The 22,196-nt window shown below is 47.8% G+C and overlaps 1 protein-coding gene across 6 annotated transcripts in view; it reads right to left on the minus strand.

Annotated features, from left to right (window-relative positions):
- The window catches only part of OSBPL9 (oxysterol binding protein like 9), a 104,201-nt gene that overhangs the window by 69,189 nt on the left and 12,816 nt on the right, over nucleotides 1–22,196 (minus strand). For 4 of the 6 annotated variants that reach the window (XM_044300491.1, XM_044300489.1, XM_044300490.1 and 1 more), the window contains exons 3-4: nucleotides 13,672–13,750; nucleotides 5,238–5,314 (exon numbers count right to left, since the gene is read on the minus strand). In XM_044300491.1, the coding sequence (XP_044156426.1) occupies nucleotides 5,238–5,314; nucleotides 13,672–13,750 (156 nt within the window). Of the gene's footprint in view, nucleotides 1–260; nucleotides 442–5,237; nucleotides 5,315–13,671; nucleotides 13,751–22,196 lie in introns of those variants that run through there. The other 2 variants (XM_044300493.1, XM_044300492.1) reach the window with 2 other exon arrangements.

Genomic DNA, 22,196 nt, shown 5'->3' on the forward strand with positions numbered 1-22,196 from the left:
TAACACACACATAATATAAACTCGCTCTTGTGAGGAAGAGAACAGGACCCTGGACTGTAATAATACTACTGACTAACCAGCTTACACCAGTCTCCAATTGTGACCCCATCTTCCATTGAGGACCGCGCACCTCATGCCCCCGTGTGGCCCCTCCTGCCATTGGCAATCCTGTCAGACAGAAGAGGGGGCACCGGGGGCAGCCTCCACTTCCCTGCTGTCAGGCTCCCGAGTCACGTGACATGACAGCTGGCGGTACTTACGCTGCTGCAGCCTTCCCCGGCCATGGAGATTACACTGCCCTGAAATCCTCATCGGCGGCATGCACGCGTTTTACTTACAGGCTGAGCGCGTCCGGCTACTTCCTCTGCACGTCCGCTGACCCGCCGCCGCCGCCGCCGCTCGCCTCCCACCGGCGGCCTATTGGACGGCTGCAGCTTACAGATCAAAAGAGATGGCCGCCCATTGGGTGGCCAGGGCGGTCACGTGACGTGGCGCGCGGTTCAGCCAACAGACTGGGGAGCAGCGAGCCAGACCCGAGTCACTTCACGCTCAGAGCCGCAATCAGTCCGCAGGTGTTAACCCCGTGTTACCCGGCAGCCTCTAAGAAAGCCGGACCCCGTGACGGGATAGTGTCCTGCCTGGCAGTCACACCGGCCCGGCTCAGCCTGAGGAGCAATAACGACAGCCGCAGTCTCTCCCGATCCCTCCCTATACATGCTCGTGTCTGAGAACGAGATGGGAGCATGGCGCCCCCCGCCGGCGGCTCATCTCCCGGGGATAACGCATGCCTTCTCTCATTGGCGGGAGCCCCCCATACACCAGAGATGGGGGCTGATCCAGCAAAAACGGTTCAAGCAATATACGTCTAATGTGTCCGGCGCCTCTAGCAGTGGCTTATTGGGCAGGATGGACTCCAACATGTCCTGCCCCGTCAGATAGAGGCTGGGGGGCAGCACTGCAGTAGCCCCGTCCGAGGCTGGGGGGCAGCACTGCAGTAGCCCCGTCCGAGGCTGGGGGGCAGCACTGCAGTAGCCCCGTCCGAGGCTGGGGGGCAGCACTGCAGTAGCCCCGTCCGAGGCTGGGGGGCAGCACTGCAGTAGCCCCGTCCGAGGCTGGGGGGCAGCACTGCAGTAGCCCCGTCCGAGGCTGGGGGGCAGCACTGCAGTAGCCCCGTCCGAGGCTGGGGGGCAGCACTGCAGTAGCCCTGTCTGAGGCTGGGGGGCAGCACTGCAGTCTGGAGAGGTGTCCCCAACACTTTACAACTCATCACCGATCCTCTGAATGGCAAAGAAAAAAGGGGGTCAGTCAGCACATCCCAGTGCGCAGGTGCGCGCCGCCATGGCTAGAAACCCAGAGAGAAAAAAACAGCACTCTGCAAACCCAGTACAATAATGCCATAGTACGGCTGCCTTCACACTAGTGTTTGATGCGGATCAGTCATGGATCCGCTCAGAACTGATCTGTTTGTATTATCTGTAACATAAGCCAAGACGGATCCATCATGAACTCCATTGAAAATCAATGGAGGACGGATCAGTTTTCTATTGTGTTGGACAAAACTGATCCGTCCCATTGACTTACATAGTGTGCCAGGACGGATCTGTTTGGTGTCCGCCTCCAGAGCAGAACGGAGGCAAACTGACGCATTCTGAGCGGATCCTTTTCCATTCAGAAGGCATTGGGGCAAAACTCATCCGTTTTGGACCTCTGGTGAGAGACCTGAACGGATCTCGCAAACGGAAACCAAAACGCCAGTGTGAAAGTAGCCTAATAGAAAATATTCTGGAGCTAACGCTTCGCTTATTTTGCAAATCTGAGACTCTTGGCAAATACATTTTCTACAAACTTTTATTTTTTTATCCTCTGAATTGGTCATCTGGCGTTTGGCAGTACACATGTACGCTCGGCCAAGCTGAGGATGCATATATATGGGTCAGGAGAGAGGGCCATCAGCAGCTACCTGGTGAGATGCAGCAACAAAGTCCAAAATGACATTTTTGGGACATATCTGAACCTATGAATCACGTTTTAGGGCTGGAGCGGCATGAATACGTGAGTTTTTGGAGCCGACTCTCCCTTGACTGCCCCAGTGTCGGCTCCAAAAACATGTATCTAAGGCCTCATGCACACGACCGTTGTTTTGGTCCACATCCTGAGCCGCAGTATTTGCGGCTTGGACGTAGACCCATTCGCTTCAATGGGTCGCAAAAGATGCGGACAGCGCTCAGTGTGCATCCGTTGCCCTGTTCCGTTTTGTGGACAAGAATAGGCAGTTATATTAATGGCGGTCTGCGCCGTTCCGCAAATCACACAACTGTCGTGTGCATGAGGCCTAACACTCATGGTAAAGGAAAGAGGACTGGATTATTATTATTATTTTTTTTTATGTTGACAGCTGAATCCATTGTTTAACCCCATGAGGTCTGTCCAATGTTACTCCCTCCTTTGGGTTTATGCGCAACTAAGGCAAAAAAAAACCCACGAGGATGTGAATAAATTAAGAGACTGCCTGGTATAAAAGAAACTGCACTCGCCATCTGAGCCCCCGGAGGCCCCCGTCTGATCACAAGTCACAGGGGCCCATTCTTGACAGCTACAGCCAATAAACAGCCTCAGCATTCACGTGACCAGAACGGCCCTCGTCACTGTCAAACAGACGTACATTCAGGAGCCAAAGGAGTTTTCAAAAGGCTAGTCCTGCCTGCCCCTGGGGTTTCCTTTATACCAAAGTGGCCAGTCACATTATAGTAACATCTGCATTTTTGCTGGCACGGGTCAGCAAAAAACGCATCCTTCATGATAATACAACCATCTGCATCCATTATGAACGGATCCGGTTGTATAATCTCTAAGACAGCCATTACTGACCTGGCACTAAAACCAGTGTAAGGGTCCATTCACACGTCCACAAAATGGGTCCGCATCCTTTCCGCAATTTTGCGGAACGGGTGCAGACCCATTCCTTTTCAATGGGGCCGGAATGTGCTGTTTGCATCCACATTTGCGGATCTGCACAAAAATAGAACGTGTCCTATTCTTGTTCGCAATTGCGGACGAGATTAGGCATTTTCTATTCTAGTGCCAGCGATGTGCGGTCTGCAAATTGCAGGAATGCACATTGCCAGTGTCCATGTTTTGCGGATCCGCAAAACACTTACTGACGTGTGAACTGACCGGGTGCCGAATGCGTGTGTTTGTCTTTTTTTTGTCTTGCTCCGCATCCCATGACACTCAAACGCAGCGGTTTTCTGTCCGGCTTGGGAATGCAACCAAACGGAACGGAATGTATTCTGGAGCAATTGACAACGAATGGGGACAAAATGGAAGTGTTTTCCTCTGGTACTGAGAAATGCAGATCTAGGAAAGAAGCCTCATATGTATGGTGGTGACCTGCCGGCAGATGTCAGGGGAAGAAGTAGTGGGATCTAGAAGTCCTATATAAAATATAATTTTTTTTTTTCTTATTTTTTTTCTTATCCCTTTTAAAGGGAACCTGTCACCGGGATTTTGTGTATAGAGCTGAGGACATGGGTTGCTAGATGGCCGCTAGCACATCCGCAATACCCAGTCCCCATAGCTCTGTGTGCTTTTATTGTGTAAAAAAAAAAACGATTTGATACATATGCAAATTAACCTGAGATGAGTCCTGTATGTGAGATGAGTCAGGGACAGGACTCCTCTCAGGTTAATTTGCATATGTATAAAAATCGGTTTTTTCCCCACAATAAAAGCACACAGAGCTATGGGGACTGGATATTGCGGATGTGCTAGCGGCCATCTAGCAACCCATGTCCTCAGCTCTATACACAAAATCCCGGTGACAGGTTCCCTTTAAATAGTAAAATCCATGGGTCCACATAAAACAAACTTGACCAATAACAACCATCGCTCACAAAGCAGTCGATAGTCGAAGGCCCCAGGTCCCCATCAGTGAGCTCATCATGTACTTCTATAGGACATGCCAAAAACGGATTTTGGTCATTGCTGTCGCCTTCCACTTCCCAGCCTGCAATAAATGACTACAGCATAAAGGACTATCCAACACCGCCATCCCACAATTAGCTTAGTCAGGACCAGACCACATATAATATATATATATAATTTTTTTTAAAGATAAATGCAGTAAAACGAGTGTTCACACGAGAGCAGAGAGAAACCCATTGCAGGCCATAGGAGGAGATTAATCATTCCCTTTGTGCCTGAAAAGTGGCGTTAAAAGTCACATGAGCAATTTTTTATAAAATTGTGGCATCTCCCAGTGTTTCGAGCCCTCGCCCTCCGGCAGCACAAGGGACATCAGGACCTGGGCAGAAAGTGTCAGTCTTGATAAATCTCCCCCTTAGTTTCCAGTAACACACCGCCACATGACAAAACATCTCAATCCTGCAGCACCGAATGTTACTGAACCATGAGGTGCTGTGAACCCTTCTGGGTGTCTGTCATTCACCATCATTAGCAGCCGCTGGCAGTGCAACATGTCCAAACGTTATATCACGGGGGCCAAAAGCTGCAGCGTTAAAGGGAACCGGCATTTTTTCCCATAGGAATGTATTCGTGCCAGATCCGGCATTCAAAATACTGGAATGCCGAATCTGGCCGGCGCAGACCGGTAAAAATGTGAAAAAAAAGTATACAAGACGGATCCGTCTGTCCGCATGACAAGCGGAGAGATGGATCCGTCCTTGCAATGCATTTGTGAGGCTGATCTGCATCCGGATCTGCCTCTCAAATGCTTTCAGTCAGCGGCGGATCCGGCAGCCAGTTCAGACGACGGAACTGCCCGTCAGATCACACTGCCGCAAGTGTGAAAGTAGCCTAAATTACACTTTTAATTTGCAGACTAAGTCATTAAGTAATATGCATTTTTGTACTTCCCACCTTTTATGCAAATTCACATAAGAGTCATCTTACTTGTGTGACCAGAGAAGAGTCATATTTTCAAGCTCGGACTCCTCTCAGGGTAATTTGCATATGTATCAAATCAGTTTTTTTACACAATAAAAGCACACACAGCTATGGGGACTGGGTATTGCGGATGTGCTAGCGGCCATCTAGCAGCCCATGTCCTCAGCTCTGTACACAAAATCCCGGTGACAGGTTCCCTTTAAGATATAAATGAGACTTGATGCTGCAGTACAGTTCAGGATTGCAGCAAAAAAATTATAATATTTTACTTGAAAATCTGGTTAACCCAACAACTTTAATACCATCTTAAGCAGAAATATAAAAGTCGGTACCTGCAGTTGTAGAGTGTGACGCAGGATGGTTTCCTCTAATGCATGAATCCACTTTTCCCTTTCATCAGCATCTCGGGCTGTAATAAGGAAAGAAAGCAAAGAGATAAATATATAAGCTAGACTGTTCCCAAAATGTGCACCTCACACGGGTCCCCAAATGGTCCTTCTCTGAGGAAGAACTGCAGGCAATGGAGTCAAGGAGAAGAGGCTACCAGCAGTCACAAGATCTCCATGACGCAATAACCTGCACTGTTTATGCCGAAAAGCTACATCGAGGTCCCTCAGCAATTTGCAGATCACCTTTATATAGCGAACAAAATAAAAAACAAGTCTTAAAGACATTAGGATGAGTGACTGCAGGGTGCGGCAATATTTCACCAGAGAATGACCACACCAAAAGCTCTGCCTCGATACCGATGGCCTGTCCGGACTGCCGCCGAGTTACTGTCAGGACTTCGAGATGACCTGCTGAGCCATGGGAGGCAGACTTGTTTGCTAGGGTTAGATTGCCTTAGAGCAGATTTGCACTGACGATCCATTTCTCACCCACAAACAAAAAGGTTTCTTGTAGAAATGTGCTGAGGAGACCCAGACTGAAAATACAGCAGTTCATAGGCACCCTCATGTCGGCAGGTAGGGCACCCTCATGTCGGCAGGTAGGGTACCCTCATGTCGGCAGGTAGGGCACCCTCATGTCGGCAGGTAGGGCACCCTCATGTCGGCAGGTAGGGCACCCTCATGTCGGCAGGTAGGGCACCCTCATGTCGGCAGGTAGGGCACCCTCATGTCGGCAGGTAGGGCACCCTCATGACGGCAGGTAGGGCACCCTCATGTCGGCAGGTAGGGCACCCTCATGTCGGCAGGTAGGGCACCCTCATGACGGCAGGTAGGGCACCCTCATGTCGGCAGGTAGGGCACCCTCATGTCGGCAGGTAGGGCACCCTCATGTCGGCAGGTAGGGCACCCTCATGTCGGCAGGTAGGGCACCCTCATGTCGGCAGGTAGGGCACCCTCATGACGGCAGGTAGGGCACCCTCATGTCGGCAGGTAGGGCACCCTCATGTCGGCAGGTAGGGCACCCTCATGTCGGCAGGTAGGGCACCCTCATGACGGCAGGTAGGGCACCCTCATGCGGCAGGTAGGGCACCCTCATGTCGGCAGGTAGGGCACCCTCATGTCGGCAGGTAGGGCACCCTCATGTCGGCAGGTAGGGCACCCTCATGTCGGCAGGTAGGGCACCCTCATGTCGGCAGGTAGGGCACCCTCATGTCGGCAGGTAGGGCACCCATAAGGATGTATTACACTGGTCGATTTCTCGGCTGATAATTGCATTAACCCTTTTTTAGCGAAAATCTTGCAGTGTAATACTGCCGTCAATTGCTCGTTCATTGGGCAATTCTGATTTTTGAGAATGCCTAAACATCAGCGCTTGACGGCGGCAGATCGTGCTGTCTAATGGCAATGTGCGGCTGGCAAAGCACTAGACAGCCTGGGGACAAGCGATGGCATAGAGATTGCGCCTCCACTAATGAGTCTTTAGGAGCCACAGGGCGTTGTCGTTACACCTAGAGGCTCTGCTCTCTCTGCAGCTGCCGCATCCTCTGCACTCTCAGGGCCAGGTGTGATGCGATCTTACTGTCTGGTCCAGTAAGAGTGGAGAAGGAGAGACAGTTGTAGGTGCAATGGTAACGCCCCCTTTGCTCCTAGAGGTTAATTTGTATATATTAAAACATCATTTTTCTCAGCAATGCGGACACATATAAACATGGGACCAACACAGATGCCTTCAGCTGCCAAGTGCACATGTAACAGGTCAGCCAGTGTCATAGGTACAATAGCTACAAATGGTCAACGGGGTCCATCGGGGCCGTTGGCGTCTACCATATCATGGATCCAGCACTGCCATTATCTTCATTACCTTGTTTCCAAGATGGAGTAGTATAACAAACAGTGTAGGTGTGAACCCAGACAAAAGGACCCTTCTACACTAGAAGAGTAACAGGTGAATTATGGGGAGCAAATGTTCCCACAAATGCCTGGTCCTAAAAGTTGGGCGGTGTAAAGGTCCCGGGTGATCGCATCTTTTCCGTGGCACTCAAAAATCGCTGTTTGTCAGCAGCACATCGGCCTGTATAAACGGGGACTGCACTGCCATTAACATGCAACTGAATGGGGGACAATCAATTGGAATTACAACCGTGCGGTCCCAGTTCACTTTGCGTCGGGCAACGTGAAATGCCTTTTAAATGAGTAAACAAGCGCCGGGCATCAGCCCATGGAAGAAGACCAGTAGCTGAAGGCAGAAACCGGAACAGCCCGTTTTGGCAGGGGGGGGGGGGGGTACTTCAAAAAATAATATGCATCCTATTCATAGACTTTTTATATTGTTGAAAAGAGCGGTCTAAGCGCCATACCAGCTCTGCATGTTTGTACCGCATCACAGCGAAAGGAGCGTCGCCAGTACTGATGAGGAAATGCCAATCGAGCACTGAACCTTTTCTCGTTGAAAACCTCTACATCATGGCCAATAAAACTCCTAGACCAGTGATGCCCAACCTGTGGCCCTCCAGCTATTGTAAAACTACAACTCCCACCATGTCCTGTTGTAGGCTGTCAGAGTATGCTGGGAGTTGTAGTTTTGCAGCAGCTGGAGGGCCGCAGGTTGGGCATCCCTGTCCTAGGCTATCGGCACAACTGCTGGAAAGAAAAATGTATAAATACTACTAATAATAAAATAATGCTGCCGACAGCCAATCATTCAGAGGGGAAGAGGATCAGTCATTTGGGATTTTTTTTTATTCGTTCTGTTGCTGCCCCCTTGTTTTTTTCCAGTTATATGTGGCCTAGGACGTACCCTGCCCTATGTATACACAGGAACTACATGTCTATAATAAGGTGAATGTGAACAGATTTAGGACACTTAAGGTACTGCCACTTGGGGCGGAGATTTTCCTACCGCAAAATCTGAAACTAAACCGTGGGTCTATGTGCCCGAGTTACGGGTCTGCATTTGTTGTGGATTTCTCTGTATTGCAGAAGATGAAATCTGCAGCATAAATTGACATGCCGCCGAGGTAAAACCTGCGCCACGGGTCACTGCACGCTATGCATTTTTTTCTGCAGCTAATGGATGACATTTCTGAAAATCTAATCCACTTTGCTGGTACTGAAAACACTGCAGCCCTGCGACAGCAAATCGTCAGGGTATCCGTCCCTTGTAGACGCACTCTTCAGGATTTAATCATTGAAGACCTCTCGATGAACTATATGTACATTTATATTAGTGGCACAACCCCTTAAAAAGGGAGATATCATCCTATATGGGAATGACCATAAGGTAGAAATTTAGGGTCAAAGCGTCAATTTTAAGTTTGGGGTCAAGCTACCCTTCTGCACTAATCTCGCACACACGCCTCTGCCTCCGTCTCCTGCAGCCACCATCAGACCCGACAACGTAAGAGTGGAAATTGAGTTAAATGGGCAGCTGGAGTCCTCCGAGTCGGGGAACAGATGTGATCCAGGGTGATCTCCCATCGCCACATGTGCGGGTCAGGAAATAATTTTAATTTTCCCCAGAGACTCAGATCTCCGGGTTTTTCTTCGCCTTCCTCTGGAACATAGGGTTGTGCCTCTTCTCTTAGGAGCTTACAAGGATGATTTTTATTTATGGACGGTCACATCAACCACCGGACCCAAGGCAAGAACTACAGCTCTCATCATTTATTATAATGCAATAGAATACACACCATTATGTTTAATGGCTCCTCTGCTTATTGCTAATAAAAGGGGTAAAAATCAACAAGCAATTCTGGTGTCGTCTCTGAAGTGATCAATAACTCTGACGAACACCCATTACATATAATCCTCCATATACAAACACTACCTTACAAAGAGGGTGGCCACTAAATAAGTACTTTCCACTATGAAGTGGGAGGTAGGGTAAAAAATAAAAAAGTTTCCTAATATACTTTATTAAAAAAATCTGAATGGTAATGTTTTTATAATGAGCCCCACTCTGCGTGCAGCCAGTTCGTCCATGCTTTTTTTTTTCCCGCCCCGAAATCTGACGGGAATAAGCAGATTTGTAGAGACAGAGTCAGAGCAGGAAGCGCGCCAGTGGCGGGGGGCAGACTGGTCATGCGCTGCTCTTATTAGGAAAAGCAGCGCATGTGCAGTTAGAATAAAGCCGTGGACGAACTTGCTACACGCAGAGTGGGGCTCATTATAAAAACATTACCATTCCGATTCTTTTTTTTTTTTTTTTTTTTATGAAGTATATTAGGAAACACTTTTTTTACCCTACCTCCCACTATATACAGTTGCAAGAAAAAGTATGTGAACCCTTTGGAATCATGGATTTCTGCACAAATTGGTGATAAAATGTGATCTGATCTTCATCTAAGTCACAACAATAGACAATCACAGTCGGCTTAACCTAATAGCACACAAAGAGTTAAATGTTACCATGTTGTTATTGCACACACCATGTAAACATTCACAGCGCAGGTGGAAAAAGTATGTGACCCCTTGGATGTAATAACTGGTTGAACCTCCTTTGGCAGCAATAACTTCCACCAAACGTTTCCTGTAGTTGCAGATCAGACGTGCACAACGGTCAGGAGTAATTCTTGACCATTCCTCTTTACAGAACGGTTTCAGTTCAGCAATATTCTTGGGATGTCTGGTGGGAATCGCTTTCTTGAGGTCCTGCCACAGCATCTCCATCGGGTTGAGGTCAGGACTCTGACTGGGCCACTCCAGAAGGCGGATTCTCTTCTGTTTAAGCCATTCTGTTGTTGATTTACTTCTATGCTTTGGGTCGTTGTCCTGTTGCATCTTCTGTTGAGCTTCAGCTGGTGGACAGATGGCCTTAAGTTCTCCTGCTAAATGTCTGGATAAACTTGGGAATTCATTTTCCCTTCGATGATAGCAATCCGTCCAGGCCCTGACGCAGCAAAGCAGCCCCAAACCATGATGCCCCCACCACCATACCTCACAGTTGGGATGAGGTTTTGAGGTTGGTGTGCTGTGCCTCTTTTCTCCACACATAGTGTTGTGTGTTTCTTCCAAACAACTCCACTTTGGTGTCATCTGTCCACAGAATATTTTGCCAGTACTGCTGTGGAACATCCAGGTGCTCTTGTGCAAACTGTAAACGTGCAGCAATGTTTTTTGGACAGCAGTGGCTTCCTCTGTGGTCTCCTCCCATGAAATACATTCTTGTTTAGTGTTTTACATATCGTAGATTCGCTAACAGGGATGTCAGCATATGCCAGAGACTTCTGTAAGTCTTTAGCTGACACTCTAGGATTCCTCTTCACCTCATTGAGCAGTCTGCGCTGTGCTCTTGCAGTCATCTTTACAGGACGGCCGCTCCTAGGGAGAGTAGCAGCAGTGCGGAACTTTCTCCATTTATAGACAGTCTTACCGTGGACTGATGGACAGCAAGGCTTTTGGAGATACTTTTATAACCCTTTCCAGCTTTATGCAAGTCAACAATTCTTAATCCTAGGTCTTCTGAGAGCTCTTTTGTGCGAGGCATCATTCACATCAGGCAATGCTTCTTGTGAAAAGCAAACCCAGAACTGGTGTGTGTTTTATAGGGCAGCTGTAACCAACACCTCCAATCTCATCTCATTGATTGGACTCCAGTTGGCTGACACCTCACTCCATATAGCTCTTGGAGATGTCATTAGTCTAGGGGTTCACATACTTTTTCCACCTGCACTGTGAATGTTTACATGGTGTGTTCAATAAATACATGGTAACATTTAATTCTTTGTGTGTTATTAGGTTAAGCCGACTGTGATTGTCTATTGTTGTGACTTAGATGAAGATCAGATTACATTTTATGACCAATTTGTGCAGAAATCCAGATCATTCCAAAGGGTTCACATACTTTTTCTTGCAACTGTAGTGGAAAGTACTTATATAGTAGCCAACCCCTTTTAAGGGCATCTGTCAGCAGTTTTTTGTACCTATGACACTGGCTGACCTGTTACATGAGCGCTTGGCAGCTGAAGGCATCTGTGTTGGTCCCATGTTCATATGTGTCCGCACTGCTGAGAAAAAGGATGTTTTAATATATGCAAATGAGCCTCTAGGAGCAACGGGGGTGTTGCCGTTACACCTAGAGGCTCTGCTCTCTCTGCTAGTGCTGCGTCCTCTGCAGTTTGATTGACAGGACCAGGCAGTGTAAATATCCCCATACCTTCCTGGTCCTGTCAAATCACAGTGCAGAGGGCGCTGCAATTTCAGAGAAAGAAGAGCCTCCAAGTGTAACGACAACACCCCCATTGCTCTTAGAGGCTCAGTTGCATATATTAAAACGTAATTTTTTCAAGCCAGTTTCATCGGTACAACTTTACTAACAGATGCCCTTTAACTATCTATACATACATATACACACACACAACATTATAAATCAAAGCGGACATGAGAATTACCAGCAACAACACAAGTCAAAATTTACAAGGTTTTATATATAAAAGCTATTAAAAAAAAAAATACACTTTTATAGCTTTACAAATGGTAGGCAGTCGGCAGGATTGGATGCAACATAAGGGTTTAATTGGAAAAAAAAACTAATTGTTCCAACAGGACGGCTTGGCTTCAGCCCATCAAAGTTCAGTCACATAAAGCACTTCTCTTCAGCCCTCATGTGTCATAACTATATGTTCATTTAAACGGGCAGAAATACAGGAGTCCCCTTTGTGCAGAGTCTTGCCTCTTCCCTTCTCTGGAACACTGGAGAGGAACGCTCCAAGTCTTCTACACACACTTTTTAAATTCTTACCCACTTGTGTTTTTCCAACATAACTTTTTTGTTCCTCAGTTCTACCTCCTGACACAGGACATATAACAGCTCGGCCAATCAGGGGTGACCTGTCCCAGTGTCTGGCTGATTTGTCACGTTTCCATGTCGAGAGGGACGAGGGGGTAGAGACCAGCGGGGGAACTAGGAAGCTTTGGAACAGGGGCAGAGGAGAATCGGTGAAGTCATCCCTTCTTGAAAAATAAATATTCTACTCTGTCCACACTGGACATAAATAAATAATAATAAATAAAAAGTAAATTGATGTGAGGTTCAAATGTTAATTTATGCTGCGGAGTTCTACCAGGCATTTCACCCTTTGCAATGGTCACCCTCTGTTCATGGCTCTGCTATTTCCGGACCTTCCCACTGTGATGAATGGAGAACATGCTGCACATGCGCAGTGCATTCTCCTTCATTTCGGAGACCGTGTTATCTACATAGGAGTGGGACCCACACCTACCTGGCATATCCTAGAAATATCTCATCAATGTCCCAGAGGTGTCAACCCCTTTAAGGCCCTGTACACATCTTGTTAGAGCCGAGGGATATGTCAGGAGTATTCCCCGACATCTGCCATTATATAGCCATATCTTGTATATTGTCCACAATTTAAAAAAATGCACCGTAAGGTATGCCGACATATGCTTCCCCAATCCTTGGCCTCCATCAGGTGGATGGGGGCCTACAGCTAAGTTTGGCTGACCATTGTCCCATAACATCCAGGTGCAGTGGGGTATGGGTCAGCAAGACAGAAGCCCCGAGTATCCCCCAACACACCGAGGGCTGCAGGAATCCACCGGTCTAACGTACGATGGAGAATATTGGGCTGTTCTATGGTTGCTGCTATGCAGAAAATGATTATGAGCCCAGATCTCGGGGTCCAATGCACCACAGAATATCAACCCAAGCAAGAAAATCCGACAAACCTAAGTAAGTGAACCCGAAATCCTCTTTCATACGCAGTGACTTACCTTGAATTATGAGCAGGATAACGGTTTAATAACCAGAGGTGAAAACATTCCTGTCAAGAGCATTTAGCAATCTATTTCACATGCCCAAAGAGGAGCCGAACCCCCTCATGTAAAGCCCCGGGACCGCATCCATGTGCATGGCATGCTGGCGCACGGAGCGGACTACAGGAAGAGTTGCATCTTCTTACCCTTTCTACGGTTCAGCCACAGCATGCAATGCCGAAACATAGCCGTGACAGAAGGCATTGATTTGTGAAGTTATGGTCGGAAATGGTTAGGAAAGCAGAGAAATGGTGACAAGGTGTGCAGATGAAAGACAGAGGGGGGGGGGAAAATAAAAAAAACACTCAAAGTCTTGAAGCAAAACTCCACCTTAAAAAGGCAACAGCAGGTAAAGTAATGCAAGACAAAAAAGCCCAGTTCCGGCTTTCTTCCAACACAAAGGCTCTGCAGGCACTTTCCCCAGCAAACGGTGGATGCCGGAGTCTGAGACTTGTAAAATAGGAGATTCCTCCAGTCCTGTGTTAGTCTCCACTGCAGAACGTGCTATCCCATCCCAGCATCTACAGCCAAGGGGCAGGAGCCGTCGGAGACAGGGAGGTGGCGCACAACACTGACACAAACAGGCAGGTAGATTTATGCTCACCCTGAAAATGAAAGGTTTTCTGATCGACCGTTATAGTAAAGGTGCTGTCGTCCTCGTCGTCGATGCCAATCACGGCCCCCTGTGGAACAAAGAGCAGATTGCTGAGCGGAGTAGCAGTGACATCAGCAGTACATACGGTATTACTACAGCACTGCAGTACAGCAGACAGGAGGGGGGGGGGGACCAGGCACAAGGAATTTGCAATTATCATAGCTTCCAGTGAGTAAATCTGAGAGGACAGCAATATGGCACATGACCGCCTTCCTGGCATAACGCCACTGAACTGGAGACATAGCGTGCAAGGTTGTAAAGGCCAAGTTGTGTGGCTGGAACATGGCCTCTGGAAAACGTTCACGAAATGGGGAAAAGTTCTTGTTTGTCAAAGATTCCAGTAAAAGTTCAATCAGCCTCTTGCTGGGTACTTCAGAGCAGCGCTCACCCAGCTTTCCTAGTCCCCCAGAGGGTGTTTCTGGCTGGTTTTGCAGAGATATGAAGCAGGGATGTCTTTGCATAAGACCCTATCAAGTGTAGAATCTGCACCAAAATTCTGCCACAAAGTACAGCGCAGGGGGATGGGGGTTAAAGGGATTACTGTTCAGCCTCTTTCACTGTAATGGATTTGATCTGCAATATCGGATACAGCCCCGGGATAGAGGTCGCTCTGATTCTAGAAAAACAGCAGCAGACCCTTTCACTCAAAGCCTAAACCACGTGCAGCATGTTCTACGCCCGCTGCAGATTTTCTCCATTGTTTTCATTCACAGCTATTTCCACACCAAAATTCGTATGTTAAGGCGGGTCTGCAGGGCCCGATTGTCAGGCCGATTATCGGGAACGAATGCTCTTCCTGATAATAAGTGAAATGTGCTGCAAGACACCCAACAAACAACATAGGCACCCCCGCCGATCATCTGGCTGAAGAGAAGGCCACTCTCTGTGCAAGCGCGGCCTTCCCTCGTTTGTCTCCTCACCGGTGACAGAGCAGTGGCGAGCGGGTGCAATTACAAGCCGTCCAATTCACTTCTATGGGACGGCCCTGTAGTATACACTTTAATAGGAACGAGCTGTCCCTTTAAAATGAATGGCACGGCTTGTAGTTACACCTGCTCACCACTGTGCTGCGACAGCGAGCAAGTAAACAACAAAGACAAGGCTGCGCTCGCAAGGAGTGCAGCATATTCTTCAACCAGCTGATCGGCGGGGGTGCCAGACAATCTGATATTGATAACCTATCCTGCGGATACAGATAATCAATCGGTTTCTGACAGCACACCACATGAAATTTTCAATACAATTAATGTTTTATTCAGCCGGACATCACATCATTTTGAAAAGCAACGTTTCGGGCTTACATATTATGCCCTTCATCAGGCCATGTCTGATAAAAGTGTACCGTATATATGGAACGGGCACGCCGGTTCCATATATACACTTTTATCAGAAACAAGCCTGATGAAGGGCATAATATGTAAGCCCGAAACGTTGCTTTTCAAAATGATGTGATGTCCGGCTGAATAAAACATTAATTGTATTGAAAATTTCATGTGGTGTGCTGTCAGAAACTCGGATTATCTGAAGAATTCCTGCGGTGGAGTCAGGGATAAAAAGGGACCAGCACCCATTTCTCTGCCAGTTATCTGCCGAGTGCTGTGATCCCCTGTGAACTAACTATCCTGAGGATACAGTCAGGTCCATAAATATTGGGACATCGACACAATTCTAACATCTTTGGCTCTATACACCACCACAATGGATCTGAAATGAAACGAACAACATGTGCTTTACCCGCAGACTGTCAGCTGTACCTGCAGACTGTCGGCTTCACCCGCAGACTGTCAGCTTTACCCGCAGACTGTCAGCTTTACCCGCAGACTGTCCGCTTTAGGCTACTTTCACACTTGCGCTTGATCGGATCCGTTCTGAACGGATCCGTCTGCATTAATAACTTAGAAAAAATTCTAAGTGTGAAAGCAGCCTGAGCGGATCCGTTCAGACTTTCAATGTAAAGTCAATGGGGGACGGATCCGCTTGAAGATTGAGCCATATGGTGTCATCTTCAAGCGGATCCGTTCCCATTGACTTACATTGTAAGTCTGAACGGATCCGCTCGCCTCCGCACGGCCAGGCGGACAGCTGAACGCTGCAAGCAGCGTTCAGCTGTCTGCCTGGCCGTGCGGAGCGGAGGCTGAACGCCGCCAGACTGATGCAGTCTGAGCGGATCCGCTCCATTCAGACTGCATCAGGGCTGGACGGAGGCGTTCGGGTCCGCTCGTGAGCTCCTTCAAACGGAGCTCACGAGCGAACCGACGAACGCAAGTGTGAAAGTAGCCTTAATTTGAGGGAATTTACATCCAGATCCGGTGAACGGTGTCGGAATTACAGCAGTTGCATCTGTGCCTCCCACTTGTTAAGGGACCAGAAGTAATGGGACAGAATAATAATCATAAATCAAACTTTCACTTTTTAATACTTGGTTGCAAATCCTTTGCAGTCAATTACAGCCTGAAGTCTGGAACGCATAGACATCCCCAGACGCTGGTCTCATCCCTGGTGACGCTCTGCCCGGCCTCTACTGCAACTGTCTTCAGTTCCTGCTTGTTCTTGGGGCATTTTCCCTTCAGTTTTGTCTTCAGTAAGTGAAATGCTCAATCGGATTCAGGTCCGGTGATTGACTCGGCCATTGCAGAACATTCCACTTCTTTCCCTTAAAAAACTCTTTGGTTGCTTTTGCAGTATGCTTTGGGTCATTGTCCATCTGCCCTGTGAAGCGCCGTCCAATGAGTTCTGAAGCATTTGGCTGAATATGAGCAGATAATATTGTCCCAAACCCTTCAGAATTCATCCTGCTGCTTTTGTCAGCAGTCACATCATCAATAACTACAGGAGAAGCAGTTCCATTGGCCGCCATACATGCCCACGCCATGACACTGCCACCACCATGCTTCACTGATGAGGTGGTATGCTTAGGCTCATGAGCAGCTTCTTTCCTTCTCCATACTCTTCTCTTCCCATCGCTCTGGTACAAGTTGATCTTGGTCTCCTCTGTCCATAGGATGTTGTTCCAGAACGGTGAAGGCTTTTTTAGATGTCGTTTGGCAAACTCTAATCTGGCCTTCCTGTTTTTGAGGCTCACCAATGGTTTCCATCTTGTGGTGAACCCTCTGTATTCACTCTGGTGAAGTCTTCTCCTGATTGGTGACTTTGACACACATACACCTACCTCCTGGAGAGTGTTCTTGATCCGGCCAACTGTGGTGAAGGGTGTTTTCTTCACCAGGGAAAGAATTCTTCGGTCATCCACCACAGTTGTTTTCCGGGGTCTTCCGGGTGTTTTGGTGTTGCTGAGCTCACCGGTGCGTTCCTTCTTTTTAAGAATGTTCCAAACAGTTGTTTTGGCCAGGCCTAATGTTTTTGCTATCTCTCTGATGGGTTTGTTTAGTTTTTTCAGCCTAATGATGGCTTCACTGATAGTGACAGCTCTTTGGATCTCATCTTGAGAGTTGACGGCAACAGATTCCAAATGCAGATATCAGACTGGAGATGACCTCTGGACCTTGTATCTGCTCATTGTAATTGGGATAATGAGGGAATAACACACACCGGCCATGGGACAGCCGAGAGGACAATTGTCCCATTACTTTTGGTCCCTTAACAAGTGGGAGACACATATGCAACTGCTGTAATTCCTGCACCGTTCACCCTTATATGGATGTAAATTCCCTCAAATTAAAGCCGACAGTCTGCAGGTAAAGCCGACAGTCTGCAGGTAAAGCCGACAGTCTGCAGGTAAAGCCGACAGTCTGCAGGTAAAGCCGACAGTCTGCAGGTAAAGCCGACAGTCTGCAGGTAAAGCCGACAGTCTGCAGGTAAAGCCGACAGTCTGCAGGTAAAGCCGACAGTCTGCAGGTAAAGCCGACAGTCTGCAGGTAAAGCCGACAGTCTGCAGGTAAAGCCGACAGTCTGCAGGTAAAGCCGACAGTCTGCAGGTAAAGCCGACAGTCTGCAGGTAAAGCCGACAGTCTGCAGGTAAAGCCGACAGTCTGCAGGTAAAGCCGACAGTCTGCAGGTAAAGCCGACAGTCTGCAGGTAAAGCCGACAGTCTGCAGGTAAAGCCGACAGTCTGCAGGTAAAGCCGACAGTCTGCAGGTAAAGCCGACAGTCTGCAGGTAAAGCCGACAGTCTGCAGGTAAGCCGACAGTCTGCAGGTAAAGCCGACAGTCTGCAGGTAAAGCCGACAGTCTGCAGGTAAAGCCGACAGTCTGCAGGTAAAGCCGACAGTCTGCAGGTAAAGCCGACAGTCTGCAGGTAAAGCCGACAGTCTGCAGGTAAAGCCGACAGTCTGCAGGTAAAGCCGACAGTCTGCAGGTAAAGCCGACAGTCTGCAGGTAAAGCCGACAGTCTGCAGGTAAAGCCGACAGTCTGCAGGTAAAGCCGACAGTCTGCAGGTAAAGCCGACAGTCTGCAGGTAAAGCCGACAGTCTGCAGGTAAAGCCGACAGTCTGCAGGTAAAGCCGACAGTCTGCAGGTAAAGCCGACAGTCTGCAGGTAAAGCCGACAGTCTGCAGGTAAAGCCGACAGTCTGCAGGTAAAGCCGACAGTCTGCAGGTAAAGCCGACAGTCTGCAGGTAAAGCCGACAGTCTGCAGGTAAAGCCGACAGTCTGCAGGCTAAGCCGACAGTCTGCAGGCGAAGCCGACAGTCTGCAGTTAAAGCCGACAGTCTGCAGGTAAAGCCGACAGTCTGCGGGCAAAGCTGACAGTCTGCAGGCAAAGCCGACAGTCTGCAGGTAAAGCCGACAGTCTGCAGGTAAAGCCGACAGTCTGCAGGTAAAGCCGACAGTCTGCAGGTAAAGCCGACAGTCTGCAGGTAAAGCCGACAGTCTGCAGGTAAAGCCGACAGTCTGCAGGTAAAGCCGACAGTCTGCAGGTAAAGCCGACAGTCTGCAGGTAAAGCTGACAGTCTGCAGGTAAAGCTGACAGTCTGCAGGTAAAGCTGACAGTCTGCAGGTAAAGCTGACAGTCTGCAGGTAAAGCTGACAGTCTGCAGGTAAAGCACATCTTGTTAGTTTCATTTCAAATCCATTGTGGTGGTGTATAGAGCCAAAAATTTTAGAATTGTGTCCGTGTCCCAATATTTATGGACCTGACTGTAAATCATCAATATTAAAACCACGGAACAGCCATTTTAACAGGCAACTAGAGGAAGCAGTAAAGCTGGCCACATCAGCCGTCACTTGGTCCTCCCAGATATACATGTCTATTCAGATGCTTCTAACAACCGAAGACGGAGATTTGCAAGTAGTCGATGCATCCATGTGGTTCTACTTACAAGTTCACAGACACCCAGTTTACGAAGCATCAAGATATTACATTCTACAATTAGGGATGAGCGAATCAACTTCGGATGTTTCATTACTGTACGGAGAGAGCGCTCCGTACAGCATTAGAATGTATTGGCTCTGATGAGACTTCACATAATAACTTCAGCAATTTATTTATACTGTAAAAGAACCATTTCCCGAACTCTGGTTCGGTTCCAAGTTGTACCTTGGAACCGAACCGGAGTTTGGCAAATGTTTTTTTACAGTAGAAATCAATTATGCCAAGTCTCGCGAGACTTTGCGAAGTAAATACTTCGGCTCATCGGAGCCAATACATTCTAATAATGTACGGAACACTTGCTCCGTACAGTACTGGAACAGTTTTATGCGAGTCTATTCGCTTATCCCCATCTACAACTGGCGTATTTTTAATCTGCGTTCAACCCACATTTTTGGTGGATCACACAAGGACCCATTTATTTCTATCAGTTGCAAAAACATGTGCACACAGATCTCTTCCTGTTCTGCAAATTATAGAACATATCCTTCTCTTGTCCGTTTTACTCCCCTCTCTAGAATCGAAGAGAAATTAGAAAAAAAAAAAAATTGATGCAGACTGATGACTGTGCTAAAAACGGGACATTGGCCTCGTTGTTCAGCGTCTGCTTAAGGCCTCTTTCACACTTGCGTTGTCCAGATCCGGCATGTACTCCACTTGCCGGAATTACACGCCGGATCCGGAAAAACGCAAGTGTACTGAAAGCATTTGAAGACTGATCCGTCTTCAAAATGCGTTCAGTGTTACTATGGCAGCCAAGACGCTATTAAAGTCCCGGTTGCCATAGTAGGAGCGGGGAGCGGTATACTTACAGTCCGCGCGGCTCCCGGGGCGCTCCAGAGTGACGTCAGAGCGCCCCATGCGCATGGATGACGTGCCATGAGATCACGTCATCCATGCGCGTGGGGCGCCCTTAAGTCACTCTGGAGCGCCGCACGGACGGTAAGTATGCTGCTCCCCCGCTCCCCGCTACACTTTACCATGGCTGCCAGGACTTTAGCGTCCCGGCAGCCATGGTAACCATTCAGAAAAAGCTAAACGTCGGATCCGGCAATGCCTTTCAATGGGCATTCATTCCGGATCCGGCCTTGCGGCAAGTCTTCAGGATTTTTGGCCGGAGCAAAAAGCGCAGCATGCTGCAGTATTTTCTCCGGCCAAAAAATGTTCCGGAACTGAAGACATCCTGATGCATCCTGAACGGATTTCTCTCCATTCAGAATGCATGGGGAAACCTGATCAGGATTCTTCCGGCATAGAGCCCCGACGACTGAACTCTATGCCGGAAGAAAAGAACGCAAATGTGAAAGAGGCCTAAAGGGGTTATCAGACCTAAATAAATTCCTTCTAATTACTCTTTTATTATATTCTATTGAAAGTTTCTTCTAATCACTTACATTAGCTATCTTTCCCCATTTGGCCAGTTCACTTATGGGTCATGTGACCCCCGACGTCAGCAAGCCGGCTCTGGTGCTGACGTCTCGTTTACAGGCTTCTCCGTGCTTGAGGGAGCGGCCAGGCTCTGTAAACGAGACGTCAGAGCCTCTGGTTCCCTCCTCTCTCCGGCTCTTCTAACACTGCCTCGGCGATGGTATGCGGTCGCTCATGTGCAGTACATACCAGAGCCGAGGTGATCTCTTCTCCGGCAACAGGGCATGTTTCTCCCTCCTGCACTCACTGGGCTAGAGTTAGCGTGATCCCCTCTGCGTCTGGGGATCGTACTTACAGCCATGTTACCCTTCACAACTACACATTTTACAGTTACCACCCCTGGGAAGAATAAATATATAATTGGCCATCATATTTATTGAAATAGCTATATATAATCCATATCTGCCACAAATATATATATTTATCTAAGCAATATCCATATTGAATATATATTAGAATAATATAGATATTGCTTACATACAGATACTGTCACACTAGCGGCAGGACTGCAGCTTCGTCCCCATTGACTATAATGGGGACAGGGGCGGAGCTCTGAGCACGGCAGCGCACAGTGAGAGGTCGCAGGACTAAGTCTACTTTCACACTTGCAGCAGAGTGATCTGGTGAGAAGTTCCGACGACAGAACTGCCTGCCGGATCCGGCATTGCAAAACTGAAGGACGAATCAGTCATTCCGGTCTGCGCATGCGCAGACCATGAAAACTGTGGAAAAGACTGCCAGACTGATCCGTCCATCCGCATGACAAGTTGGTAGACTGATCAGCAGATCCGGCAGGCAGCTCTGACGACGGAACTTTCTGCTGGATCCGGCATTGCAAAACAACTGAAGGACGGATTCGTCCTTCCGGTCTGTGACCAGGAAAACTGTGGAAAAGACTACCAGACGGATCCTTCCATCCGTATGACAAGCGGATAGACAGATCCGTCCTTGCAATGTGCAGGAAGATCTTCTGCCAGTGTGAGCTCCAGGGGATGATCATGTGTTTATTTTTATTTATTTTTTATGCAAAGTGCAGAGCAGGGTGAGGGAAAGGTCAGGTTGTTCACGCCCAGAAATATTCATGAGGCAGAGCTCAGGCTGTGTCGGTACACGCCCCCTCAGCATGGAAACAAAGCAATAACAGAACCATGAAAAGGTGTAAGTGTGGGGTTTTTACTTGATGAAATCAAGCTTAACTAATGTATATGTATGTCCTGATGAGTTAAGAGTTGTTTTTTGTTTTTTTTCCCCATAACTCTGACAACCCCTTTAAACAGCTTCTGTCCTACTGACTGTAGAAAACATCCTAGAAATGTACATCCCTACCATTAATGAAAGAAGGAGGACTCTGCAGCTATACAGGATCAGTGTGTGGATAAGAGCAGGTTGTGTCACTTTACTTGCAGCAGCATAAGGCCTCATTCTCATTACAGTATTGTGCAGAAGTTTTTGGAAGCCAAAATACAGGAGTGGGACATAAATAAAAAGTATAATGGAAATTTTTGCCCCTCTGCCGTTGGAATCACTCCTAGTTTTGAATTACATATAATGAAAATGGACAAGTGTTAAATAGCCCAAAAAGGGCAGAAAATACAGGACCCCTCTAATCTTAGGCCACGTCGTTAGAAATAGTATTCTGTTAAATCTTGAAATAAAAAATTACTTGATTTAAAAATTAAATATACAATATTATAAGCCATTGACATTTTTCTTGGTCATC

Source organism: Bufo gargarizans, chromosome 7 (assembly GCF_014858855.1).
Source record: "Bufo gargarizans isolate SCDJY-AF-19 chromosome 7, ASM1485885v1, whole genome shotgun sequence".
Taxonomy (NCBI): Eukaryota; Metazoa; Chordata; class Amphibia; order Anura; family Bufonidae; genus Bufo; species Bufo gargarizans.